At 38.9% G+C, this 26,130-nt stretch overlaps 1 protein-coding gene across 46 annotated transcripts in view; it reads left to right on the forward strand.

The window, feature by feature from the left end:
• The window catches only part of SYNJ1 (synaptojanin 1), a 102,326-nt gene that overhangs the window by 70,793 nt on the left and 5,403 nt on the right, over nucleotides 1-26,130 (forward strand). For 24 of the 46 annotated variants that reach the window (XM_045389245.3, XM_045389244.3, XM_045389246.3 and 21 more), the window contains 13 exons: nucleotides 1,546-1,702; nucleotides 2,289-2,406; nucleotides 2,507-2,722; nucleotides 6,368-6,446; nucleotides 9,690-9,852; nucleotides 13,427-13,636; nucleotides 14,229-14,372; nucleotides 15,019-15,057; nucleotides 16,859-16,906; nucleotides 18,151-18,189; nucleotides 18,313-18,383; nucleotides 20,497-20,605; nucleotides 21,149-21,366. In XM_045389245.3, the coding sequence (XP_045245180.2) occupies nucleotides 1,546-1,702; nucleotides 2,289-2,406; nucleotides 2,507-2,722; nucleotides 6,368-6,446; nucleotides 9,690-9,852; nucleotides 13,427-13,636; nucleotides 14,229-14,372; nucleotides 15,019-15,057; nucleotides 16,859-16,906; nucleotides 18,151-18,189; nucleotides 18,313-18,383; nucleotides 20,497-20,605; nucleotides 21,149-21,366 (1,611 nt within the window). Of the gene's footprint in view, nucleotides 1-1,545; nucleotides 1,703-2,288; nucleotides 2,407-2,506; nucleotides 2,723-6,367; nucleotides 6,447-9,689; nucleotides 9,853-13,426; nucleotides 13,637-14,228; nucleotides 14,373-15,018; nucleotides 15,058-16,858; nucleotides 16,907-18,150; nucleotides 18,190-18,312; nucleotides 18,384-20,496; nucleotides 20,606-21,148; nucleotides 21,367-25,379; nucleotides 25,407-26,130 lie in introns of those variants that run through there. The other 22 variants (XM_045389259.3, XM_045389260.3, XM_074034128.1 and 19 more) reach the window with 12 other exon arrangements.

Raw genomic sequence — 26,130 nt, forward strand, 5'->3', positions numbered from 1 at the left:
GCTAGAGTGCAGTGGCGCGATCTCGGCTCACTGCAAGCTCCGCCTCCTGGGTTCACGCCATTCTCCTGCCTCAGCCTCCTGAGTAGCTAGGACTACAGGCGCCCGCCACCGCGCCAGGCTAATTTTTTGTATTTTTAGTAGAGACGGGGTTTCACTGTGGTCTCGATCTCCTGACCTTGTGATCCGCCCGCCTCGGCCTCCCAAAGTGCTGGGATTACAGGCTTGAGCCACCGTGCCCGGCCGTCATCTGACTTTTGAAACACTTCTTAAAGCTTATGACCACAAAATTTGGGAAGAATTTATTAAATATATATATGTTTTAGGTAAAAGGATCAGTGGCCATCTGGTATGGTGCCTGGTGATCCCCAGACTTGAATTCTAACACTTCGGGCACCATGTTACCTTTTCAGGCCTCAGCACCTCATTTGAGAATAAGATATCAGGCTAGATGTTTCCAAAATCCCATTTACAGTTCCAAATGTCTCATATAGCTCAAAGATTGGGCAGAATTCCCTTATTCATGTAGTTGGTTTAATCGAATGTCAAACAAGTGGTATTGAAGCAGGATATTTCCCTGACCCCTTCGCAAGTGGGAACTGGAGTGCATGGGCACTGATGGGACGAACTCCGTTCACTTGACCCGCTGCGCTCCACCCCTGTGGGAGGGGGAGTTCTGGTGAGTGAGTGCAGGAGGTGGGGTGAGCACTTTTGGGCACCAGCAAGAACGAACTCTGTACCAGCCCCGAGGCAGCATCTAGGGGAGGGTGCCTGCAACCGCTGAAGCCCCAGAGGAAGTGTTACAGTGCCATTTTAGCTTTGCCGCCTGCAGATGGCTTAAGTGTTAACAGCTTAGAGGAGGGTCAGTGCGACAGCCTTATGCACCCACACTCATGGCACCCGAGTTCTTGTGTGGTGTCCAGGAGGAATGAGGTCGCATGAACAAATTGAAGATGGTAAATGTGGGGGATTTTATTGCCGATGAAAATGGCTCTTGGTGGGAAGGGGAGCTGAAAAGGGGACAAAGCAATAAATAATCTTCCCCTGAAGTCCAGCCATCACATGGCCAGACTCCTCTCCAAAACTACACTGCCAAGCTGTCCCTTTGAAGACAAGCTGCTTCTCTCTGACGTCCAGCTGCTTCTCTCTGCCAGCTGAGCCTGGGGTTTTTATGGGCACAGGATTGGGGGCAAGGCAGGCCATGGGCGGTTTTGAAAAAAGCAACATTTGAGCAGGAAAACAGGGATATAAGTTCTCACGTGGGGCTCTGGTAACAGGCTTTTTGGCTTGAGGGTGGAGCCCTTGCTGGGGACACACCCACTTCTGCCCAGAATTTCCCTGCCTCCTATCCCTATCAGTATGAAAAAGGCTCCGTCTCAGGTTATTTTTCTAAGCTTTGTTCCATTCAGCTAGAAGTGTTCGTCAGACGCATACAGATTTCTTCTGAGAAGATCCAGCATATAGTAGACATTTAATGGATGGCTGCCTGAATGAAAACAGAACTTGTTGCTATTTGGGAATGACTTATTTTGTATATGTTTATTTTAGATTTTTAGAGGATTTTTAGAAGGAAAGGTAACCTTTGCTCCGACATATAAGTATGACTTGTTTTCTGACGACTATGACACCAGTGAAAAGTGCCGCACCCCTGCATGGACAGACCGTGTCCTTTGGAGAAGGAGAAAATGGCCTTTTGATAGATCAGGTTGGGAAATGGACTTCTTTATTTAATGTAAACTTATGAGGAAGCAGGGAATGACATAATGTCAAATGAGGAGAATATTGTTTTTCAAGAAACATTATCTAGAATAGAATAAATAAATATGTCAGATTTTAAAAAATATTCTCAAATCTGTTTATAATAACTTATTTAATTTTTCAGCCTATTTTCATATAATTTCATGTAAAGAGAAGCAAGGAAATATTTTTGTGAAATTTTTAATTGAAGCTAATTTTAGGTTTTTAACTAAACTAACTTTAGTGGTTTGCATGTGTTTTGAACTGCCACTTGTCTCTTAAATTGTTTATGAAACACTGTTTAGTCACAGTCCTTTAAGTAATCTCAGAAGTAAAGCCATATCTTAATTTTTACTAAATAAAGAATAAAAAGATAACTTTACCAAAAGCCTTTCGAATTTAAAGGTGTTTAGACTGCCTGCCTATTACCAGGTGTTTCTGGCATTCCAGCCTCAAACCACTGAAGCTCACGAAAGGAAGGAGAATGCCTCTTTGCTCTACACAATCTGTCCTGCTCATACAGCTTCTCTTGTTTTCTTTTCTTCTGACTGCAGCTGAAGATCTAGATCTTCTAAATGCTAGTTTTCAAGATGAAAGCAAAATCCTGTACACGTGGACTCCAGGCACTTTGCTGCACTATGGAAGAGCTGAGCTGAAGACTTCTGACCATAGGTTTAAGCAGTCTCAGTTTTTCTAATGGTGTTTGAAATTTGTTCGAAATACACCCTTTTAAAAACATTTCTAATACATCTATCTTTCTTTATGCCTTAAGGCCTGTCGTTGCCCTGATTGATATAGATATATTTGAAGTTGAAGCTGAAGAGAGGCAAAACATTTATAAAGAAGTAATTGCAGTTCAGGGTCCACCAGATGGTACGGTATTGGTCTCAATCAAAAGTTCTTTACCAGAAAATAATTTTTTTGATGATGCCTTGATTGATGAGCTTCTGCAGCAGTTTGCAAGTTTTGGTGAAGTTATACTTATAAGGTAAGATGTTTATTATGCAAAAGTAGCTCGTGATTCATAAACAATTATTTCTATATAGAAATCACCTTATTTGGGGAAGGAGATAATTTTAAAAAAGAAAGATATCACCTTATTTAGTGTTTAGTATATGGTATTTTTATTTCCAAACTAAAGAAAAACCATACTCTGGATATTATTCTATAGGTTTTATAACTGAATTCTCTACTTAGAAAGGTTAAATGAATAGCAAAACTTTTTTTTTTGAGACGAAGTCTGGCTCTGTCACCTAGGTTGAAGTGCAATGGCGCAATCTCTGCTCGCTGCAAGCTCCGCCTCCCGGATTCACACCATTCTCCTGCCTCAGCCTCCCAAGTAGCTGGGACTACAGGCACCTGCCACCACGCCTGGCTAATTTTTTGTATTTTTTAGTAGAGATGGGGTTTCACCATGTTAGCCAGGATGGTCTCGATCTCCTGACCTCGTGATCCACCCACCTCGGCCTCCCAAAGTGCTGGGATTACAGGTGTGAGCCACCTTACCCGGCCATGAAACTTTTTTTTTAAGACAGGGTCTCACCCAGTCTCCCAGGCTGGAATGCAGTCGTGTGTTTATGTCTCACTGCAGCCCCAACCACATGGGCTCAAGCAATTCTCCCACCTCAGCCTCCCAAATAGCTGGGTCTACAAGTGCACACCACCATGCCTGGCTAAGTTTTGTGGTTTTTGTTTGTTTGTTTGTTCGTTTTGGTTTTTTTTTGTAGAGGCAGGATTTCACCATGATGCCCAGGCTGTTCTCAAACCCCTGGCCATAAGCGATCTGCCCAGCTCAGCCCCACAAAGTGCTGGGACTATAGGCATGAGCCCCCACATCCAGCTAAATAGTAAAACTTTATGTGAACAATTGAAAACAAAAATAGGTGCAAGTTCAGATATGAACTCTCATGATTCCTACACAATAGAACATGTAACAAAACCCTATAACAAAATGAAGCTGTGATTGCTATTTTTTTGTTTGTTTGTTTTGAGGAGAAGTAAGAGTGACTCCCTCCCTGCCTCAGTTAAAAAAATTTGAGTAATTTTAAGTATGTTTAATTTCTAACAAACAGAGATGTGATGAATAGTCAGGAGTCATTCCCTTCCAGTCTTGGTTTCCCTTATTGACTTAGCCATCTGCCTTTTGCAGAACCAGATGCCTCTTTCATTGTTTTAAAAACTTTCTCTTCCAACTATACAGCAGTTTTGAGACTGAATGATGTGCATGTGTGCATGTGTTTGAATTTCATAGGGAAAGAGGTACCATTAAATCCCTTTAAATACCATTCATTTGCTTAGTTAGGTATGTTTTATAGATATTTGGTGGGCGGATCTCTATACTAGTTGCTGTAGAAGAGCAGAGGAGAAATAGAAGATACAACTCCTGCTTGTAATCTAGTAGGGAAGGTCAGCATGTGTGTAATGACACCCCCAGATCCTAAAGGGCGTAGTCCACAGAATTAAGATGGTATGGCTTCTACAGAGTGAAAATCAAAGACTCCTCAAGTCCTTTCAAAGAGTAAATGAACAAATGGAGAAGAAATTGTGTTTAGACTTTGCTCAAATCTTTTGACAAAGATCTATCCCAAAGCTTTCAAATTAAAACAAAACATTTAAAAAATCTTAAGGTTCTAGAAAGTACACAGTGAAATCTGTAAGTGTACAGATGACAGTATACTTTGCCAAGTACAGAAAAGCCAAACCACCAGAAGCATCATGTAGACCGTGTGAGTGGGCAGCAAAGTAGCAGATAAATGTCTTCCTGAGCAAATGTGAAATACTGCACTGAGCTACAAAGAATCCAAACTGTGTAAGGGATGAAAGACTCTGATACAGGAAAGGGACTTGTCTTTATAACCCAACCTCTAAAGAACTTGTTAAATTGAAGTGAGAAGGTTTCCCCCAAATGTTTGTCATCATTAGGAAAAGTATTGGTAAGAAACTAAGGCATTAACCTAACATTATAAAACCATGGGGTGTCTCCAACCTGGAATATTCTGGTTGTTAAACCCCAAGATGACTAAGTTGGAAGAGAAAAAGCAGACACTGAAAGTCAACAAAGAGGATCTCTATAAGCAGTAAGAAGAAACTGATTATTACCTTTTAGTCTAGACTAAGCCATTAAGGAGTGAGTAAACTCTGTAAACCCCTTTATTTTTAAATAAGAGGTTCCCTGGAAATGTGTGTGGGATAAATTTAAATACATATAGATGCTTACATTAATTGAAGGAAAAGTCTAGAAGCTTTTACCATAGTGGGTGAAAGCAGGAAGAAAATACAGCTTCCAAAAGAACTTACATAAATCAATAGATATAAGAACCAGAATCCCTTGTTAAAGTTAGAAATGTGTAAGGGGCACATTGCTGATTGAGAATAAGGACAAAGATACTAGCCCTAACCCAGGACCACAAAAGTGTTGGTACCTATCAAAGAAAAAATAATGTTTGGGGTTTTAGAGGACTGGTGTGGCATAAATGTATGCTTACCGTGGTGATAATAACCTTTGGAGGAGGGATATTCTCCATTGTCAACAATCTGAAAAAGATACCTTCATGTAGTTAGGTAAGAATGGTCTCCCTGTGTATTTCAAAGAATAGCATCCTGCAATATAGCTTTATGCCAAAGAAACTGAATCAGTTGCCTGGGTCATATTTGCGGGATTGTAGAAATCTGTTCCAGTCCCTCCCGGCCCTTGATTTTACCAGGGTGAAGTACTTGTGCACACTTTTGTTTTTGGCCTTTTCCTCTTAATATTCATAATTCATACTTTGAAATCCTAGTTTAAGCAGGGGGCTAGGGGGAAAGTGATTGTGTGTGTGTGTGTGTGTGTGTGTGTGTACATGTTTTCCCCTCTCTCATTGTGGAAAAATCTGTAAAGATTTCTGAACTTGTGGTTCAACTTGCCAAATTATTTCTGTAATAGATTGATAACATAATTTGTTCTTTTTTGAATAATAACTTAATTACATACCCGTGACCCTCTTCAGAACTTGTTCTGTCCTTTTTATTTATTTTTTTTCCTCTTGAGAGTTTTATTTCAAAAGTGAAAACTTGGAATCCTATCAAAGACCATTGAAGTCCCAAAAGAGTAAATGTTTGTCAGTGACGAAAGACAAGAAGCACAACCTAAGGCTTCTTGGGGCCAGTCTGGTTTTGTTTTCTTTCACTGACAACTCTCATCTTTTTTGATCATAGGAAATGTTCTTCAGGGAAGTCACTGAGACAATGAAAATACATAGGACAGGGTTGTGAGGTCAGGAGACTTGAATCCCAGCCCTGTAACTTACTCTCCTTATAGAGTCACTTTGAACAAGTCACTTAACATCTTTCCCTTTTTGCCTTGTCAATGAAATAGAGGATTGGATGGGACTGGATTAGCAGTGATCACAAATGGAGGTGCACAGACCCATTTCTTGTGGCTGTTCCATTAACAGTATTTGAAAGAAATTGGAGTGTTTTTAGGGGAAGAGTGCCCTCTCCAGGTCACCATTAGCCCTACCTGCACTCCCTCCTTTACTTTTTACTTCCTGGCCTCTGCGGGCCCTTGTTAATCGGTAATCGTGGGAGTCGTCACTGACCTTGTTATGTCTATGATATTAATTACGGTTTTTTATTGGTTTTCTCTTTCTTAAAGATTTGTAGAAGATAAAATGTGGGTTACATTTTTGGAGGGAAGCTCTGCCTTGAATGTTCTGAGCCTAAATGGTAAAGAGGTAAGGTAGCATTTGTTGATTCTAAACCATTCTGAAATTAAATGCCTGAAGATGATAACGATGTTTTTATAGACATGCAGCAAAATTATTTAAATGGGAGCGGAAAAGACCTTATGGCATATTCGAGGAGTTATTTAATGTTTTTTATTTAGACTGGATTTCTGACTAGCCTAGGCTTATTTAGGTCTCTCCCCAGAGATATTAACTGTTGATATAGACTAAGAAGGAAACATGTTTAGCACCTAATTTGATTTATTACATTTTATGATGCAAAAAGTTTTAAAATTTTAATTGGGGGTAGTCTGGCTCATCTGTATAGTAGAAAAACGTTCTATCAAGTGAAGAAAATGCATTATTTACCAGAAAACAAGGGAGGGAGGTGCTCATTATTCCTAGGAATTTGTTTCATTGGCTTGGCTTACCTAGTTATCTTCTTCAAACATAACTAAATTAATTTCCAGAGATAACAAATCCATCCCATTGAAGTATTTCAGAAATTTTTAAGGAATGGAAATATTCCTAACCAGTGATTTGAAAAGTCATTGATGACAGAAACTTACATTGTTGGCCTGGAACAGTTTTACCTCTCTGAAGTGCTGCACCCATCATTTTATTCTGAACTCTTTTAGACTCAAATCCTAAATTTCTAAGTATATGGTCAGTGCACAGGATGGACTGTACTGTAGGCCTGATTCCTGCAGCACTGACCTACTCCATGAGCACTGGCCTGAGCTTCCTCTTCTGTCACATCAACTTCTTTGGAGAAAAAAAATTCTTTTTTTTTTTTTTTTTTTTTTTTTGAGATGGAGTTTCACTCTGTTGCCCAGGCTGGACTGGAGTGGCGCCATCTCAGCTCACTACAAGCTCCGCCTCCCGGATTCACGCCATTCTCCTGCCTCAGCCTCCCGAGTAGCTGGGACTACAGGCGCCCGCCACCACGCCCGGCTAATTTTTTGTATTTTTTAGTAGAGATGGGATTTCACCGTGTTAGCCAGGATGATCTCCATCTCCTGACCTCGTGATCCTCCCGCCTTGGCCTCCCAAAGTGCTGGGATTACAGGTGTGAGCCACTGCGCCCGGCCGAAGAAAAAAAATTCTTTATGTGTATTAGGCTGGGCGCGGTGGCTCATGCCTGTAATCCCAGCACTTTGGGAGGCAGAGACAGGCGGATCACCTGAGTTCAGGAGTGTGAGACCAGCCTGGCCAACATGGCAAAACCCTGTCTCTTCTAAAAATACAAGAAGTAGCCAGGCGTTGTGGTGGGTGCCTGTAATCCCAGCTGCTTGGGAGACTGAGGCAGGAGAATCACTTGAACCTGGATGGTGGAGGTTGCAGTGAGCTGAGATTGCACCAGTGCACTCCAGCCTGGGCAACAGAACAAGACTCTGTCTCAAAAAAAAAAAAAAAAATTCTTTGTGTGTATTGCTTTCAAAATAGGTTTTGTAGAGTTTCGTTTTCCTAAATGTAATACTAGTATACTCATGTAAAATAATGTATCAGGAAATACGGAAAAGAATTAAAAATAAGACCACTCACATAATCTTACCATTCTGAAGTAATTTAATCTTCATGTTAAAATATACATATATAAATACAAATGGGATTTTATACACACAGACACATTAACACAAATGGGATATGTGAATATGCAAACACAAATTGAAACCATATTATAAAGCTGTTTCTTACTACCTCTTGTGACTGTGTCAGGGACATGTTAAACAAATATGTGATTTTTAATGGCTTCATTAATTTCATTATGTGAATAAATATATACATTTATTAAACCAAACTCCTATTCATAGACATCTAGATTATTTCCTATTCTTAATTAGTAAAACCAATATTCCAGTGAACCTCTATGTATCTTTTTGAGTATTTTTTTTTTGCCTTCTAAATTTCTTCCTTTTCATTTGGCCCTGGTCTCTATCAAGGGGATATTCCTAAGGAATTATATCTTAATTGACCATTATGGTGATAGGTATTTAAGAATGCTTGTTAGTATTTTTTGATGAATATAAAAGAATTTTGTTGACTTTAAAAAGTAATGTATGACTTGTAAAGCATGTTAAGTTCTGAAATTGGATTGATTTTAGTACTTATATCTACTTAGCAAGTAAAGGATTATGAATTCTTAGGATTCTGACTTTAAAGTTCAGTGTGGATGCTAAATTACTAATAAACACAGCTGTGTCACTCCGTTCAGCAACTTTCAATCCCTCCATTATTATGCCTTCAAGGAATTCCAATATCAGTAACACTTTGAGCCAAGGAAGATCTGTACCCACAAAGGTGCCAACTGTCAGCACAGCATATTGATCACAGCTACACAGTTCATTTGCAAATACCAAAAATATTCACATCTTGTTCACATTAAGAAACTCTTCAAACAAAGGAAATTGAAACTATGTGGGAGAGAGATTAAATTTAGAAAGCAAGTCTGTTACAAGGATATGGGTTCTAAATGAGAACTCCTTTCTAGTGCACGTTTATCCTTGACCAAAGAGTCTTGCTGTTATCAGCAAGTTTTTTTGAGAGTTTTTTAAAAATACATTGACATGATGTGCTATAACTTGATTATAATGTCTTGGTTGTCTTAGATTATACTTTAGTCTAAAAGTCACCCAAATTTATAGAGAAGGTAGAGTGCCAGTTTCACAGGTAGAACTCATTGTGTTTTTAGAATGATTAATTTTTGTTGAAGATTTAAAATGGTGTTCAGTTCTTTTAATATTCTTCTGGCATTTGAAATGCTAAAAGTATAGGTTAGCACTTAGCAGCTGACAGTATAGCAGCTCTCAGGACCATATGCCAAGTTAAGAAAGACCAAATGAATAGGAACAGGAAATGCATTTTAAAGATTTTCTGCTGTCTCTTTTGTAGTTGTTTCACATGGGAACAATTACTTGAATCAAAGTAAAGAAAGTATAAAGTTACATGGCAAAGTTGTTGGTGAATTTACATCTGGCCAGGAAAACATAGTGGTTATAGCAAAGGAAACTTGCATCTCTGGGCAGCCTAGAAAAGATCTTTATCACCACAGGCATTTGAAGGGAGAACTGAGTAAACAAATGTTTACTTTTAAACTAGTTTAAAATTTAGTATATGTGAAAGAACTATGCTGAATTGTCTAACTAAATTAACTGTCTATACCATTGCATAGTTTAACGAAGTCAGCCTCTTTATTCCAAAATAATTAACTTTCATGTTAATCTTTATTTTATATCTCTTTTACTCCACTAGTTATTGAATCGGACTATAACTATTGCTTTAAAAAGTCCAGACTGGATCAAAAATTTGGAAGAAGAAATGAGTTTAGAGAAAATTAGCATTGCATTGCCATCGTCAACAAGCTCTACCCTGCTTGGTGAAGATGCAGAGGTTGCAGCAGATTTTGATATGGAAGGTTTGTTTCTTAAACACATTTACTTCTTGTAGTTCTAGATATATTTTCTTCCCATCTGTGAAGTCTTATTTTCCAAGTTTATCTTTCTTCTTCTTCTTGGGACGTACATAGCACTATTAATTAGAATTTATTTTGGCCAGGTGCGGCAGTTCATGCTAGCAATCACGGCACTTTGGGAGGCTGAGGAGGGTGGATTGCCTGAGGCCAGGAGTTCAAAACCAGCCTGTCCAACATGGCAAAACCCCATCTCTACTAAAAATACAAAAATTAGCTGGATGTGGTGGTGCACGCCTGTAATCCCAGCTACTCAGGAAGCTGGGGCAGGAGAATTGCATGAACCCAGGAGGCAGAGGTTGCAGTGAGCCAAGATTGTGCCACTGCACTCCAGCCTGGGCAACAGAGTGAGACTGTCTCAAAACAAAAACAAAAACAACGAATTTATTTCGCATCATATTGTGTTTATTTTGCGTATACTTTAAATGTATTTACCATTCTTCCATTCAAATATTAAGACCTTTACAAATATTAATTTATATTCTTATTGGATAAAAACCCAAATTAGTATTGTTGGTGTATGGTTTAGTCCCAATAATTAAAGTTAAGGTAAAAAAGTAGAAGTTCCAAAAGGGTATTCTAAGAACAGAAATGAGTTTAAGTAATTACTCCAAAAATTTCCTTAAACATGATTTTAAAATGCATTTGTTTGATGGCAACATTATCAAAAGAAAACAATTTTTAAATGCATTTGTTTTCTATCACAATATGCTATTCTAGCCAGTTTTTCATTAAAATGCATACCTTAGATTATAATAATATTGTAATGCCCTGTATAGCTAGGTACCACATTTAAGAGTGGAATGTCTTACAAAGTTATCTCATTTTCACATTCTCTGTTCATTTGTTTACTCAGTCCACACATATTTATGTAGTGCCTTTATGCCAGATACAGCTGGGTGCTGGAGATTCAACAGCTGTGGTTCTTGCCTTTCCAGAACTCATAGCTTATTGGGTGTTACATACAAGTAAGCAGGCACTCATAATAAAGTGAAATAAATGTGATAATGAATGGTTTTGTGGTAGCTCATCGGAAAGGTGCTTAACCTGGATTTGGGAAGTTGGGCAAGGTTTCCCAGAGGAATTGAAATTTAAGTTGAGAATCCAAAGACTCGGGGAGAATGGGATTAACGCTATAGAGGAGTGATCCAAGAAGAAAGCATGTGCACAGCCCAAGCCGGGAGAAAGAGGATCCACATGGATTATGCAGGGATGTTTGTGAGGGAGTAAATGAAGAAAATAAATGCAGAGAGAGAAGTAGGTGCAGGATGGAAGATGAATTTTGTTTTGGATATGTTGAATTTGAGATGTTCATGGAGTCAATCAGACATGAGTCTGGTGCTCAGGAGAGAGCTCTGGAGTCAAGGAAGCTCTAATGGCCTGCAAAGTGATGGGCATTTATTAATATAACTTGGCCAACAGGATTATAACGAGACAGAATAAATTGAATATTGAGAAATATAGTCCTGGGATTGAGTATGTGGAAATACAGAGTTTAAATATAGACAGAAGAAGGCTGCCCATGAAAAGAAAATGAGAAGAAACAATGTCAATTGTTCAGAAATCTCAAAGAGCCAAGAGAAATTCATGGCTTAAAAATCAAGGAAAGAAAGTAGAGCATGGAAGGGGAGTAGTCACTGGTGTCTTGTGCCACAGAAAGATGAGAAGAAATGAGGACGGAAACGTGTCCTTCTGATTTAATAACAGGAAGGGAAGCTGTTATTGACATTTCATGAGAATGATCCCAGGAGTGGTGAAGCCAGATGGTGGTAAATTGGTATGGATGGAAGGTAAAGAAGTGGAGAAAAGGGTCTGTAGACAACTCTTCTAAGGAGGTTTGGGGGAAAAGAGAAGAGGGCAATTGCTCTAGGAAGATTGGAGGTCCTAGGGTGGTGTTTTTGGGTGGAAGAGGCTTGAGAATGCACAGTGCTAATGGAAAAGTAGAGGAGAAAGGGCTGATGGTTTGAGGGAAGGGCACAGCAGAATAGTAGAGCAGTGTCACTGAGAAAACTAGGCTGGGTAGGGTCCATTTGTTCCATCCTCAAATACCCAAGTGACAACCATGTAATGAGACTGCAGCTTGGGGGCAGGCTGTTGAAGCAGGGGTTCCCATCTTAAGACTTCTCTCTTCTCTGTGATGTGTTGAAGTTATCTGCAGGAGTGGGACAGCCCACAGTTTCAGGAGGGTTGAGGAGTTTTGCAGTAAAGCTCCTGAAGAGCAAAGGGTGAGGGGAAGAGCAAACCAGGAAATCATGGAATTGCCAGGCACTTTAGGAGCCCAGAAGAGACTGAAAAGCATGATTTCAAATGTGACTGCAGTTGTCAGGACTGGGTGGTTTTCTTTAGCAGAGGCAGTCAGCAGTCCAAGTGCTACCACAGAAAGATTAAACAGGGGAATCAGTGCAGGGATGGGGTTATGTCAAGCACGTGCAATGGAAGAAGAGCGAAGTAGGGTAATGTTTGAGATGGAAAACCATAGAATCTGAAGTACGTACAGAAGAAAGCAGAATCCGACGGAGGTCAGAGTTAGAGGGATCAAGCCCTGGCTTCTGAAGAAATCAAAAGAAGAAAGAGTAGCCAAGGGAGAGAACTGAAAAGCTGGGAGGCCAAAGTCAGAATGAAGCTTTTGAGTTTATTATTTCAGAGGAGTGCAGTTCTGAGGGGTGTGGGTTAGGAGTGGAGGTGAATGTCAGTAAGGATAGGACCAAGGCATTTTGTTATTGAATGAGTTGTCCACATGGACTTTGATGCCACACAGAAAGATGGTGCGGGACTTGACTTACAGTCTTGCTCTCTGCTTAGTCCTCAATGAGTGGGTTCAGGAAATGGAAGAATGGACGTTGGAGATGACTATAGCAAGTGGGGGTAGAGGGTGTTACATAAATTCCTGATGGCGTAGCCTCAGAGCAGTAGGACTTTTTGTTCAGGGTGGAAGACTAATGTTCTGGAATGGCAGTTAGGTTGCAAGGGTTACCTTGACCCCACTTTCCTACCCAGAAGTAAGTGGAGATGAGGAGACCCTGGGGGAGAACTAGTGTTTGCTTAAAGCAAAGAGGGTCTTTGTGGGGTGAGGGTGGCAGGGAGGAGCCTTCTGGGGGAAGGCTGTGTGGCTCCTGAGAGCTTGTTGACTCTAAGGCTGGACCTGGGTTGGACAAGGGAGTGGGGCAGTTCCATAGAGCACAGTAGACAGGTTTGGAAGGAGAGCAGGAAACTTGAGTTGGCTTGTATTGGAGAAGCTGCTCTGGGGCATATTGATAGCCCATTGGGTCACCCCAGCTCCAAGTGGTTGGTCACCTGGCATCTTATTGCTCAGAGACAATAGATATCTTCACATCTTCTGAAACAGCATTTCTACTAATTCTGGTTTTATACACGCCTTCATGCTTAATCCATGTGTGTTTGCAATGTCATAATGTTCATGTTTGTTTTGTGTATTTTAACTCTTTAAAACCTAAGGTGAAAAAAAATCTCTGAGCAAATTAAAATGGAGTTATCTCTGATCAAGCCTGCTTTTCCTTAGGTGATGTTGATGACTATAGTGCCGAAGTGGAGGAACTTCTTCCTCAGCATCTCCAGCCATCTTCAAGTTCCGGCCTTGGTACTTCCCCCAGCTCTTCACCGCGAACTAGTCCCTGCCAGTCACCTACGATATCAGAGGGTCCGGTACCTTCCCTTCCCATCAGACCAAGCCGAGCACCGTCAAGAACTCCTGGGCCCCCCAGTGCACAGAGTATGCATTTTATTTGAAAGTTCGGTATGGCTTCCTGTAGCCAATGTGCTTGATGTTGGAGAGTCATCGTTTAAGTTTTATACCTCGGTGCTAAAGTGTACCCTGTTTTCTCCGGTACAGAAGAGGAAAACTTGTAGATGATTAGCTCTCAATGGAAAGGAAATTTGTTATAACTGTCACTAGATGAAAATTGTTCTTAATCTTTTTTCTATGTGGTTTGGTTTGTCTGTGTCTTACAACTGACGATTTTCTATGGTATGAACCCATAACTATTTGGGCTTTTTCTTCTCTCTCCTGGCCAGACTGCAGAATGACCTAACTCAAACAATAGTTTGTGCCATATCAGGGCCACTTAGTAGGTTAGCTTTCAGCACCTGAGGCCTAGGGAAGACGTCAGCACAGAGGTAGCATTATTGCTGCCATGGTACCAGAGGGCAGTTTAATGGTAGACTGCTTTTGTTATTCATACTGAAAATACATGCCCTTTTTTTACACCATTGTGCACATTTGATAGAACATTACACATATATATATTCCCTTCTGTCAACAGCTACTTGGAACCTGATCTTCTTACCTCCTTTGTGCTTTTTAGGTTCTCCTATTGACGCGCAGCCAGCAATGCCGCTGCCACAGAAGGACCCCGCCCAACCCTTGGAGCCCAAGCGGCCACCACCGCCCCGCCCTGTTGCCCCTCCCACACGCCCGGCTCCCCCACAGAGACCTCCTCCGCCTTCAGGTGAAAACCTTTTATTTCCATTTCTGCTAGATGTAAAATTCTTCACTCTGTTTTAAAATGTTTTGCATGTCTTCCAATCTCTAGCTTCTGGATTTTACTGGGATTTTTCTTCTATCATTGTTGCTATTTGTTAGCTTTTCTCTAAAGAACATCGTAGTCGCAACAGACACGGTAGAGTGTTTGCAAAGTAGATTCCTCTAAGGTGTTTTCACAGCTGCCTTTAGCTGCCTTCTCACCAGCCAGCCAGAGAGGTTTATTTTGTTTTTGCTAATTTGATCTAGTTATGCATGTAAACTGTTCTTAGGTAAATTTAGGTTTAATTTTTTTCAAAATCCTCATTTCTGGATGATTTATAAGCATGAAATCATTAAAATATGGTAATTTCTGTAAAATGTATAATTAAAACTGGAGAGTATACGTATTAATGTACAATTGTATATATTTGTTTAATGTTCTTTTAAATTAAATATAATGCTGTTACTTCAATTATAAGCATATGCATTGAATAATAGTTTTTGTAGTACCTAGATAATATGTAATTCCTGCATGATACTTGACATCACGGATACTATAGCAATCTTTGACATCTCACTTATGTATTTAATGTCATTTCCTTTCTACTGCCTATTTTCTTATGAACTATAAGGGGCCAGGAGTCCTGCACCCGCTAGAAAGGAATTTGGAGGTAACCATTTACATTTGTTAGCATGTGTGAATCGTGGTTCATTAATGTTTTGGAGCTTGATCCCTACAACTGAAAGACATTTTAGGTTTGTTTGATAAAAGTCAAAATGAATGACATTCCAGTCTAAAACTAATCCACAAATAAAACTAATAAAGGCTTTCATTTCCCAGATAGGCTGGGATTGTTCATCAGGCCTAATAATTTTTTTTTAAATAAATGTGGTTGATTCATTTACAAAGATTTAATACCTAAAAGTTATATTAATTTTAAAAGTCACTCAGGTACAGTAAATACAGAACATTTCCCAAGTATTTGATTAGTGATACATTTATTTTCTAGTGGAAAAGCTTGTGGATTAGCAAAGAACTGTATGATTTTCTTTTCATTTCTTTATAAGGAAATTTTTATTCACAATGGGTCACTTTTTGTTTGAAGTATAGTTTATTTGGTTTAGGTGAAAATTCACAGAGCTCAGTTGGAGTTATACATTTGACAAGTTTATTTATTCTAATTCTCAAGAAAAGATGAGGTGAGTTTTCACAATTCCTCAGAAGAATTTTTACAAATCCGATGTTGCTAAGGCTCACTGTGCATGTGTAGCTGGTCTGTTTCTATTGTAGCTTGCCTAGTGACATGACTGAGCGATTCAGGTCTTCCTACAGACCGACTTTGCCTGTGTGTAGATCTTAATGACTGCGTGTGATAAGAATAGCTTAATTATTTCAGCATTACAGCTTCTGCCAAATACAGCTAAGTGATCATTTTTCCATTGACCTACAGAAAACATTTAATTTTTCCCTTTTCAAGCTCCTGCTTTTTTTTACATTTCCATGATAATTTTTCTTATATTCTGCTTTAATTAGGAAAACATCCTGTAAAAAAATAAATTTAAAATGGATCTGTCATAAGTTATATTAGCAAACCAGTGGATTACAGTGAAATCTGTCTTAATTTTAAAAATTGCTCCCCTTCATAATTCTTTTGTAAGCAGTGTTTGCAACATGTTTTTTCATCCTGTAACCAATAATTCCTTTACGTAATTATAGTACATTAGAGTTTTTAATATTAATGCATCAAAAACTAACTTCAAAAGACTTACGTAGTCTCATAGAAATTTATGATTTCTTTCCTTTTGACTATCAAATATCAGAGTTTTTACTTGCTCTGGATATAAGGAGTAAGATGATTTTTATTTTTATTTATTTATTTATTTTTTTTGAGACGGAGTCTCGCTCTGTCGCCCAGGCTGGAGTGCAGTGGTGAGATCTCGGCTCACTGCAAGCTCCGCCTCCCGGGTTCACGCCATTCTCCTGCCTCAGCCTCCCGAGTAGCTGGGACTACAGGCGACCACAACCGCGCCCGGCTAAATTTTTGTATTTTTAGTAGAGACGGGGTTTCACCGTGGTCTCGATCTCCTGACCTTGTGATCCGCCCGCCTCGGCCTCCCAAAGCGCTGGGATTACAGGCGTGAGCCACCGCGCCCGGCCAGGAGTAAGATGATTTTTAAAGCAAAGGGCTTCATCAAACGTATTTTTAAATTCTTTACTGGTAGTAATTGTATATATAAAAAGAAAACTGTCGTCCTGTTTCTACTCTTCTGTTGGAGTAAAGGGAGGATTCAGGTTTGGGCCAAGCATCTGAAGTCACTTTGGTTTGTATTGATATCTTTGAAGAAATTTAAAGCAATAAAAGAGCCCTTTTGCAAAAGTGAGTTTACTATGGAAATTGTCTTGTGTGCCTGCCTTTCATTCTGTGATGTGGGCCCTGAACAATATATAGCTTCTGTTCTTTCTCTAAAAAGGTATTGGAGCCCCTCCCAGTCCTGGGGTAGCTAGGAGAGAGATGGAAGGTAACAAGACTCTTGCATTATAGAAATGGTTCTCTCATTTTATTTCTCAGTGTCAGTGCCCCACCCCCCAGTGTTTACAGGCATACTAAATCTTTTCTTGGTCCAGCTGTAAACTTCTCTTTCCCCTCCTTATGTATATCTTGTATTTTTTCCTCTCTTCATTCTATGTCACCTATAGTTTCTAATGGATATCCATTTAATTTCCCTGAGATCCTTAGTGGTGTTTGTACTCTGTTTCATATATAGTTTATGTATGTCCAGGTTGTGAAATTACTGTTTAAGAATGTCTTCAAAATTCTTTTCAGAATAAGTAAAATATTTAGAAATGTACTTTACTAATCTGAAGTTTTAAAAATTAATGATTATAATAAACCCTATTAATTCAGATCCAAGAATATAGTATTTTGTAGTTGATTTCAGATAACATAGCTATTTTATAGATTAGCACTGAGCCAAATTTGTTTAAAAGACCTTTAAGACTAGTGGCCATTTGTTATGATTTTAGTTATTTAAAAAAAGGCTGATGTATTTCTTATAACAATTGTACTTGAATTTCTTTACAAGAAGGAGAGTTTATCTAAGATGCTGCCCTTGATAGTCACTCCTACTCCTTTTGGCCCCAAGAGTAATTTATTTCATTTTATCCTTAAGCTACCATTCTTATGAGTTTGAACATATTTTTAACACAGTCTTCCATAAGGCAGATATTTGGTAATGACATATGCCTGTCTTCTGTCTTAATGATAGGATTTTGTTATAGAAATCCGAAAGATCTCATCATAAGATAACCTTGTCCACAATGACATCCACAGTGTGAAGCCCTAAAGTAGTGCTACTAGGAGCCTCTTGTGTAACTTGACAAATGCAGTCCTGTCTGTTGCTCAGGAGCCACTTGTCTGCCAGACTCGAAGGGGCAGCAGTGCCACATCTTGTGACCATTCGCACAGCTGGCTGTATGTTTTCAGGGTTCACAAAAGAGAGCTCTATGGGGAATGCCACCCTAAAAGTGGCCCCATGAGTGAGATATCAAACTAAAGTCACCACTTGTCTCCCATAAAGGTCTCTCTAAATATTGTAATTTTTCTCTTTTTTGGAGTATTTCATTCAGGACTGATAATACCCTTCATCATTATCCTAAGCCCCCATTTCTGCTGGTAATGAAGCAGAACAGCAAGCTGATGTTATGCAATATTGCTTAATTGTTAACTTGCAACTAATTGTTTTTTTCCCTTCTTGCTTCAAAGCACCCAAAAGCCCTGGAACAACACGGAAAGATAACATAGGTAAAAACACTTGAATGTAGCTATTCACCATCAAAACTGGACCATGAAATACACACTTGGAATATAAGTACATGGTTTCTTTTTTATTGTTTTAAACTTAAATATATGATGTCTTTGTTCCAGGACGCAGTCAGCCTTCACCTCAAGGAGGACTTGCAGGCCCAGGACCTGCTGGATACAGTACAGCCAGACCGGTAGGTAAGACCTTGCCTGGAGCCAAGGGGTCTGGGCTTTAAGTCCTGTTTACTACTAGTCAGTTCTGTTACCTTGGAGAAATCATGTGACCTTCAAGGCCTCAGTTTCCTCGGCTCTAAAATGAGGGGATCGCACTTGATGATTGCCCAACTCTCTAACATTTTAACACACTCTTCAAAAATAACCAATGCCACTATTTGGATAAAAGTGATAGACTTAAAACAATTATGGTCACTAAGTAAATATCTTAAGAGTCTCAGTATATGAGGAGATGATGGATTTGGGCAGCTTTTTATCATTTTACCTAAGTAATGAAGATATAAAGTAATCCTTCTTTAAAAAAGGATTTTAATTACATTTCAGGAAAAAAAAAAAAATACAGTATAGTAAAACTGGTTCCAAAGGTTTTTTTTCTCTTTTTTTTTTTTTCTTGATCAGATTCATCATATTCTGTAAAGGTGTTAGAAATAGGAGGGTTGATGGTGTTGCAGGATTTTTCTCTACCTGATGAATGTGTCTTTTCTGTATGTTTATATGTTCTCTTATACACGTAGGTTTTTTATTATTTGAAAACTTTCTCTGGACTGTAACAGGTAATCAAGAACAGAGAGAAAGAGCAAATAAAAACCAGTAAGCAGTGACTTAGGCTAGTCCAGTAGAACTTGGGACTACTGAGAGGCCCATATCTGAAGAGTAGGAAACTGAGAGCTGTTACTATACCTAGAAATTAAGATTATTAAGATTGTGAGAACTGAAAAAACTACTTCCTATGAACATAGAAGTTTTTTGTCTTTTCTGTTGTAGCTGTCCACTTAATAATTTGAAGGTTCTTTTTTATGTGTAATATTCAAATGTTTATCCTCCTTTTTCAAAAAAAGGGAAATTTGCCATTCACTGATTCCATTACCACACTGGGCAGAAGAACTTTCTTTATTCTATTGAATACCATAAGTACAGGAAAAGAAAGTCAGGATTTTTCTGAGTTTAAAAGTTCATATTTTGCTTAAAATAAATATTGTTAGCTTAGATCCTTTAGCAAACATATGAAAATAGAAAAAAATATTTTTCACTGATGAGTCTTTTCAGTGTATTTATTTCGGAATATTGAGTTAGTCATTCAAAAGTTGTACTTCTGTGTTTAAAAAAATATATATATGGCTGGGTGGCAGTGGCATGCACCTGTAGTCCTGGCTACTCAGGAGACTACAGTGGAAAGATCACTTGAGCCCAGGAGTTCAAGTCTAGCTGGAGCAACATAGCAAGACCCCACATCTTAAAAAACAAATCTCAGCCTGGCACAGTGGCTCACGCCTGTGGTCCCAGCACTTTGGGAGGCTGAGGCAGGTGGATCACGAGGTCAGGAGATTGAGACCATCCTGACCAACATGGTGAAACCCCATCTCTACTAAAAATACAAAAAATTAGCTGGGTGTGGTGGTGGGCACCTGCAGTCCCAGCTACTCAGGAGGCTGAGGCAGGAAAATGACCAGGACCTAGGAGGCTGAGGTTGCAGTGAGCAGAGATTGTGTCACTGCACTCCAGCCTGGTCACAGAGTCACAGAGTGAGACTCCATCTCAAAAAAAAAAAAAAAAAAACCAACAAATCTCAGGGTGTTTATTTTCCCCAAAGTCTCCTAGTTGGTCAGGTATATGTCTCTCTGTCTCCTTGTGTATTTTAAAATCATTTTTTTTAAAATAAGACAGCATTGCACATGGTTAAGAACCCTAGCCCCGCAGCTAGTCAGACCTGAGTTTGGATCCTGGCTCTGCTTTCTGCGTGGCTTTGGGCAAGTTGTATACATTTCTTCATGTTAATTTAAAATAGAGATGATAAAATAATACCTACTTCTGAGGGATATTTTGAAGATGAAATGGAAATGCCTATACAGTGCTTAATTAATATAATGTCTGGCAGATGGTAAACAGTCAAAAGTAAACAGGAAGATTTTAAAATTCATCACTATATGGATTCAGGTAGAGAACCCTTCAAATGACAAGATAGGGACTAATACCATAGAAGAAAGTAAATGAGATGCAAAAGCAAATGTTTTCACAGAATTTTACTTGTGGAAGGTAAGTAAATGTCTCAAGTGTTATGTTTCCCATCTGTAGATGATTCCTCCTCGTGCTGGAGTTATCAGTGCCCCACAGAGCCATGCACGGGCATCTGCTGGAAGACTGACTCCTGAAAGCCAAAGCAAAACATCAGAAACGTCGAAAGGTAGATACTCTTTGGGAGGCTGAGGCAGGAGGATTGCTTGAGCCCAGGAATTTGAGACCTGCCTGGGCAACATAGTGAGACCCCGTCTGTAAAAAAATAAAAAACTCTAAAATTAGCCAGGTGTGATGGCACATGACTGTGGTGCCAGCTACTCGGGTGGCTAAGGTGGGAGGATCACTTGAACCCGGGAGGTTGAGCTTGTGGTAAGCCGTGATCACGCCACTGCACTCCAGCCTGGGCAAAAGAACAAGACCCTGTCTCAAAAACCAAAACTCTTTAAAAATTGAGAGAAAAGAAAGGTAGGTACTATATTAGAAATACTATAGTGGTTTTGGTATGTATTTTTCTCTTTTTCCTTCTGTCATCTCCCACCTTCTACAACGTATTCAAATAGATATATCCTTCCTTCATTATACCACAAGAAATGAGGCTACTTATTGGGGGAAGAAATAACTAGAATATTCTCCTAACATTTAATCAAAGAAGGAAAAAAACGTGGTTTTCTAGAATACACCTAACGTCTGACAACCACTGGTTTTTCAGGTTCAACTTTCCTTCCTGAACCACTGAAGCCTCAGGCTGCTTTTCCTCCACAGTCTTCTTTGGCCCCACCTGCTCAAAGGTTGCAGGAGCCTCTTGTCCCTATGGCAGCACCTATGCCTCAGTCTGGCCCCCAGCCAAATTTGGAAACCCCACCACAACCACCACCTCGAAGCAGGTCATCCCATAGCTTGCCTTCAGAAGCTTCCTCACAACCGCAAGTAAGTCTCATTTGTTACACAAAATACTATCTTTGATGCATATGGTTTAGTCTTTGAACATACCTATTTTAATTATTGTCTGTTATAAGAAGTAAAAGAAGAGTTTTAATTTCCCTTTTATATTTTGTTATACATATATATATAAGTTTGTTTGTTGTTGTTGTTGTTTCCTTTTTAAGATAAAGTCTCGTTCTGTTGCCTGGGCTGGAGTGAAGTGGCGTGATCTCGGCTCACTGCAACCTCCGCCTCCTAGGTTCAAGCGATTCTCCTGCCTCACCCTCCTGAGTAGCTGGGATTACAGGTGCCTGCCACCATGCCCGGCTAATTTTTGTATTTTTAGTAGAGACAGGGTTTCACCATGTTGGCCAGGCTGGTCTTGAACTGCTGACTTCAGGCAATCTGCCCACTTGGCCTCCCAAAGTGCTGAGATTACAGGTGTGAGCCACTGTGCCCAGCCTACTGTGAATTTTCAAAGTGATCTTTCCTTAAAGTATCTCATTACACTCTTCTGAAAAAACTGTGAGATGAGTGAACCCTAACACTTTGGAAGGCCGAGGTGGGCAGATCCCTTGAGCCTGGGAGTTCAAGACCAGCCTGGGCAACACAGTGAAACCTTGTCTCTACAAATTAAAGAACCATCCAGGTATTGTGCCATGCACCTGTGGTCCCGGCTACTTGGGAGGCTGAGGTGGGAGGATTACTTGAGCCCAGGAGGTCGAGGCTGCAGTGAGCCATGATCGCTCTACTGCATTCCAGTCTGGTGACACAGTGAGACCCTGTACCTCCAAAAATAATAATAAATAAATAAAATGTTTTCTTTTACACTTTGGAAAGATCTGAAATACAGAAATAATATGTATTGGCCATGTCCCTTAAGCACATTAATAAGTAGTAGTTAACATTTATTTTTACAAACATATGGGTATTTCCAGCTAGTTGGCAGAAGTGAACAGTTTCTTAAGTGTCTATAGTGTGAAAACAGATGTTAAAGTAAATATGACTCAATACAATATGAATAATGTTAGCAGTTAGCGTTTATTAAGTAACATTTGTGAAAGTTGAAGGATATATAATATAGAAAAATAAATGTTCTTCTAAGCTGGTTAATACCAAAAAGCGTGCTACATTTTTTTAGTTTAGAAAATTGAGGAGGAAGTCTGGGAGCAGTGGCCCATGCCTGTAATCCCAGCACTTTGGGAGGCCACAGTGGGTGGATCGCCTGAGGTCAGGAATTCAAGACCAGCCTGACCAATATGGTGAAACCCCGTCTCTACTAAAAATACAAAAATTACCCAGGCGTGGTGGTGGGCGCCTGTAGTCCCAGCTGCTCAGGAGGCTGAGACAGGAGAATTGCTTGAACCCAGGAGGTGGAGGTTGCAGTGAGCTGAGATTGCACCACTGCACTCCAGCCTGGGCGACAGAGCAAGACCCCATCTCAAAAAAAAAAAAAAGAAAAAAAAGCAAAGAAGAAAAAAAAAATTGAGGATGCTGAAAATATATAATAATGGCAGAACTCCTTCAAAGAATGGGTTTTTTTTCTGCTAATCCATTTTTAGTCAATAGTGATTTTTTTCCTTATTTTCTTGTAATGTATACTGTTGTAGTTTTAAAAATGTAATTGAAGGGCAAAAAACTTTTTCAGCTAGCCACTCTGAGCTTTCTAGGACTGCTTTAGGGCATCCGTCTCATTGTAGATGTGTGCCATAATTACTAGAACTCTGATGGTTTAAGTGTCCTTAGACCAATAAGAAAGTAGATAAAGTACTCTGAAAAACTTCCGGAAGTGCAGACTGTCAGCTGAGATTGTAGTTATCATTATAAAATCATCTTAAGACACGTATCATTTTCACAGAAAACTTTCCATTGTTTTGATTTATGTTTTTCATTGAAGTGAGTATAGCAATTTGGTGGCCGACGCACATGCTTTGTGTGTGCGCCCTTAGATTGTGTTCTTGAATCTTGTGGTTGTCAGTTCATCAAAAAGACAAAGATATTTGTTTCAAATCCCGAAGTATCTTTTTGCCTCTGTCATTGATACCAAACTCCTTAATATTAGATACACAGACACACCTTTCTTGGAGGGTGGGGTCTTGTTTACATGCAAAGTGTCATTGTGAGGATCACAGAGTGGTTACAGTTTCCTCCAGGGAATGCCCAATGCTGGGGGACCAGGAGGGAGGTGAGGAGGAGTCTTTTTATCTTTTTGTACCTTTTGAATTTTGAACCATAAAATAATGCCTATTTTAAAAATAATAAAAAATTTTAAAAATTATTGGAAGTAGCTGTAAGTTGAAAAATATACAAGATTTTCAAACCTGATGATGAGATATTTAAATATGACAAATTCGATATTTTGTAATGAGATGGAATAGTTTTAGAATTGAACATTTGTAATTTTTACAAGTCTTTACTTATCCTGTTCCAAATCTACAAGGTATTTAAAACATAACGTACATGACCCAGTTTTAGTTTTTATTATTTATTCTTTGACTTTTTAATTTTGTATGGAAGAGATTCGTTTAATTTGAGTGATTATATAACATGTCATACATCCTTTACAAAGTATAAAAAATCCTCAGTTATCTATCTGACTTCCAGCATCTTAGTCATCTTTATCAGCTAAGAGCCAGAAATAAGGAAATGCAACTGGAAGTAAAGGAACTGAACTCACTGCTGTACTGTTACTATGAGACCTGGTAGAAAAATCGCAGCAATCTAGATCCATTTAATGGAGGATACAGCAACGTTGTACTTCTCAGTATAAACCTATTCCTGATCTCCTATCCACTGCCAGAGCTGATACACAAAACTCTTGAGTGTTAAACAAGAGTCTCATGTTTACTAAGCAGGGAATTCTAAAGTACTTAATATATTTCAGGATGATGTCTCTGAATTGTCAAAATTAGTTTTGCTGTTTAGTAGTACGTTTAGATATTGGAGAAGATTTACCTCAAAACTGTTTTTTGAGGATATTAGATTTTTTAAAATAATGGTATATTGTAGAGGGATTATGATTTCATTTTTAAACAAAGGTAAATTCCAAATTTCTTGTAAGGTACAAGTTTCTTGTATGTTCCAACTAATATGTTATGAATTAAATTAATGATACTAAGGGTATAATTTTTCAGAAAATTTGAGTAAGATAAAACAAGCTAGATGCTGACCATTTTGTTAAAATGAATACTAATTTTCAGTGGGATGGTCTTTTTGCAAAATAGTATGTACCAAAAATGGTATCATTTTGTACCATTACATTGCCATTTTCTCTAATAATGACATCCCTAGGCTATCCTAAGGCTGTGTCTTAGTCTGCTTGGGTTGACATAAGAAATACCATAGACTGGGTGGCTTACACAACAGAAATTTATTTTCTCACAGTTTTGGAGGCTGGAAGTCCGAGATCAGGGTGCCAGCATGGTTGAGTTCTGGTGAGGGCGCTCTTTGTGGCGTGCTGACAGCCACCTTCTCACTGTGTGTTCACGCCGTCTCATTGCATGTGGTGCCTGGAATGAGAGCAGGCACACACACTTGCACAAGCTGTCTGGTGTCTCTTCTCATAAGGACACTAATCCCATCATGGGGTCCCACCTTCATGACCTCATCTAACTCTAATTACCTCCCAATGGCCCCACCTCCAAATACAATCACACTGGGGCTTATGGAACCAACATACGCATTTGGGAGGGGAGAACACACAAATACTCAGTCCATAACAGGTTGCTTAAAATATTGTAGAACTCTGAAATCATTTGGAGTATTATTTTTGGAATAACAAAACTGAACTGGTTAGTAATCAACCTCAGACAAAACTAAAGTCTGGACCCTAATTCAACAAAATTACAAAAGGAATTGGAATTGTCTTTTGAATTTATGTTACAACCTGCAAATATTGCTGCTTTTGGATTCTGTATGTAACTTAGAAAGTATTTTGTTGACTGAATTGTTAGGGTTGCTGGTTGATCTCGGATTATCCTCCTAACTCTTTCCTTTGATGTCTGTTTCCTTTCTCAAAGCAGGAGCAACCATCAGGGTAACAGGTATCTGACAATTTATCAATCTTACATGTGTTTTCATCCGTCTCAACACATTAGATGTATGAATCTCTTCTTCATACATCTAAAGTTTCACCCATTTTTAAAACCACCTGTCTCCATTAATAAATTCTATCATACCATAAAACCTGCTTTTTCTTCTTCTTAGTATTTTGGATTTTAGGAACCATGTTGTTGTTCTTGCTAATGCTTTACCACTTTTTGCTTCATTTTTAAATAAAAATTAACAAAACTAAAAAGTGTAACTTCAAGAAAGTAAGATTTAGGTATATGAAGGCCTTTTTGGCAAAAGCAGATTGGTTCTTGGTTTTAACAATGGCATTTATGTAATTACATAAACACAAAATTCAGTATGTTTTTTAGGAAAAATATTTGGGGGAAATATTTTTTCAAATAGTTTTAGTAGCAAGATTGTTATTGGTAAGGAAGAATTGATGGTTTAGAAAGACAAAAGTTAGCAGTATAACAGGATTATTTAAAGGGCCTTCCAACACCTTTCTCTGTAAAAATAGCACCAGTTTTAATATTGTCATCACAAATCCTGCTTAGATTACAAATTAATTCTAATGTGATGAATAGTGATGTGGTTGTCATTGTAATTTCAAGTCTGGGAAAAATGATCCTGATTCTATCAAATTAACATATTTTGAAATAAAAATTTTCCTATATATGAAAATAAAGATATTCAAATGTGCAGCACTTATGCAGCAGG

The sequence above is a fragment of the Macaca fascicularis genome, chromosome 3 (genome assembly GCF_037993035.2).
Source record: "Macaca fascicularis isolate 582-1 chromosome 3, T2T-MFA8v1.1".
Taxonomy (NCBI): domain Eukaryota; kingdom Metazoa; phylum Chordata; class Mammalia; order Primates; family Cercopithecidae; genus Macaca; species Macaca fascicularis.